The 1149-nt window shown below is 30.6% G+C and overlaps 1 protein-coding gene across 1 annotated transcript in view; it reads left to right on the top strand.

Annotated features, from left to right (window-relative positions):
* LOC108691351 overlaps positions 1-1149 on the top strand; it is an 8585-nt gene that overhangs the window by 3956 nt on the left and 3480 nt on the right. The window contains exons 11-13 of the mRNA XM_018199052.1: positions 52-268; positions 363-564; positions 631-847. Of these exons, the coding sequence (XP_018054541.1) occupies positions 52-268; positions 363-564; positions 631-847 (636 nt within the window). The remainder of the gene's footprint in view (positions 1-51; positions 269-362; positions 565-630; positions 848-1149) is intronic.

Below are 1149 nucleotides of genomic sequence, written 5' to 3'. Positions count from 1 at the left end.
TATATATATATTTTTGTTTAATTCTTAATTGCTGCCACTGGATATTTGCAGAAGCAAAATCGCGACTCAATTCAGCCGGGTACTTCGAGTACCGAATAATGAATATATGATTACTGGTAATTACTTGATTGATTACCAAGATTCTTTAAGAAGATTTGGTGCTATGTTGCATGGCATTATCATAGCCAATCCTTCTACGAATATTCCTGAAGTAATATACGTAACTTTAAATAATTATGCTAGTGGTACGCATCTTAATCATGTGTCTGTAAGTATATATATAGTTTCCAAAGCAAAAATATTTGCATTATTTTTAAATATTAATTGATCTAATTTAATATCCTTTTTTAATACAACATTAGTTATATATCAAAGCGGAAGGTATTTTCCACTCATTAGCAACTTCCTTTGAAAACCCGACGAACATAAAAGATATTCTGAAAGAATTCAAACTGGACGAACGCATGAAAGGCCCTATGCATTTAGAAATAATTACACGTATTCAAGAAAAAACAGTATTGTGCGTTCATTGGAATGAAACAAATATAGTTGAGGGGTTGAAGTGTAAGTTTGTAATTTTTATCGCGACTCTGTAACAATGTTACACCATTTGCTTATTTAATTTTCTAGACTTGTCCTCTTTATCGGATAACATATATCAAACGTATTATAACATGGAGTTTCACGTTAATCAACAACGTATAAATGTGCCGTTGGCGATAGAATCGGTGCAAGTAACCGATTTCGGTACCAATGTTAGACTCGCGATGATGGGAACTTCTCTGTTTTCAATGAGAGGTAATTTTACACGTGATTTTCCTGGACGGAACAACCATATTATTTTGCGGTAAGATTATATTTCATGTATTCATGTGTATAATTTATCTCACATAATTACATGTATTTACTTACGCTTTTTGTAAAATTTATCTAGCCTTTAAATTACAAAAAATAACACATCGATGTATGACATACTCAATTCAATTGTTAACTTTCATAAAAATGAAGATATTGTAACAAATTTTTTTTCCAATCGAAATGCTCGACATTAAAGAACATACTAAGCAGATGTATGTATCTTTAGTAATAAAAAAAATTGTAAGTAATGGAAAAAGCATTGAAAAAGAGTCAAGTATGCCATGTCGAAAA

The sequence above is a fragment of the Atta colombica genome, unplaced genomic scaffold (assembly GCF_001594045.1).
Source record: "Atta colombica isolate Treedump-2 unplaced genomic scaffold, Acol1.0 scaffold46, whole genome shotgun sequence".
Lineage (NCBI taxonomy): Eukaryota > Metazoa > Arthropoda > Insecta > Hymenoptera > Formicidae > Atta > Atta colombica.
Note: the sequence above shows the minus strand (reverse complement) of the source record. Positions and strands in the feature narration are given on the sequence as shown.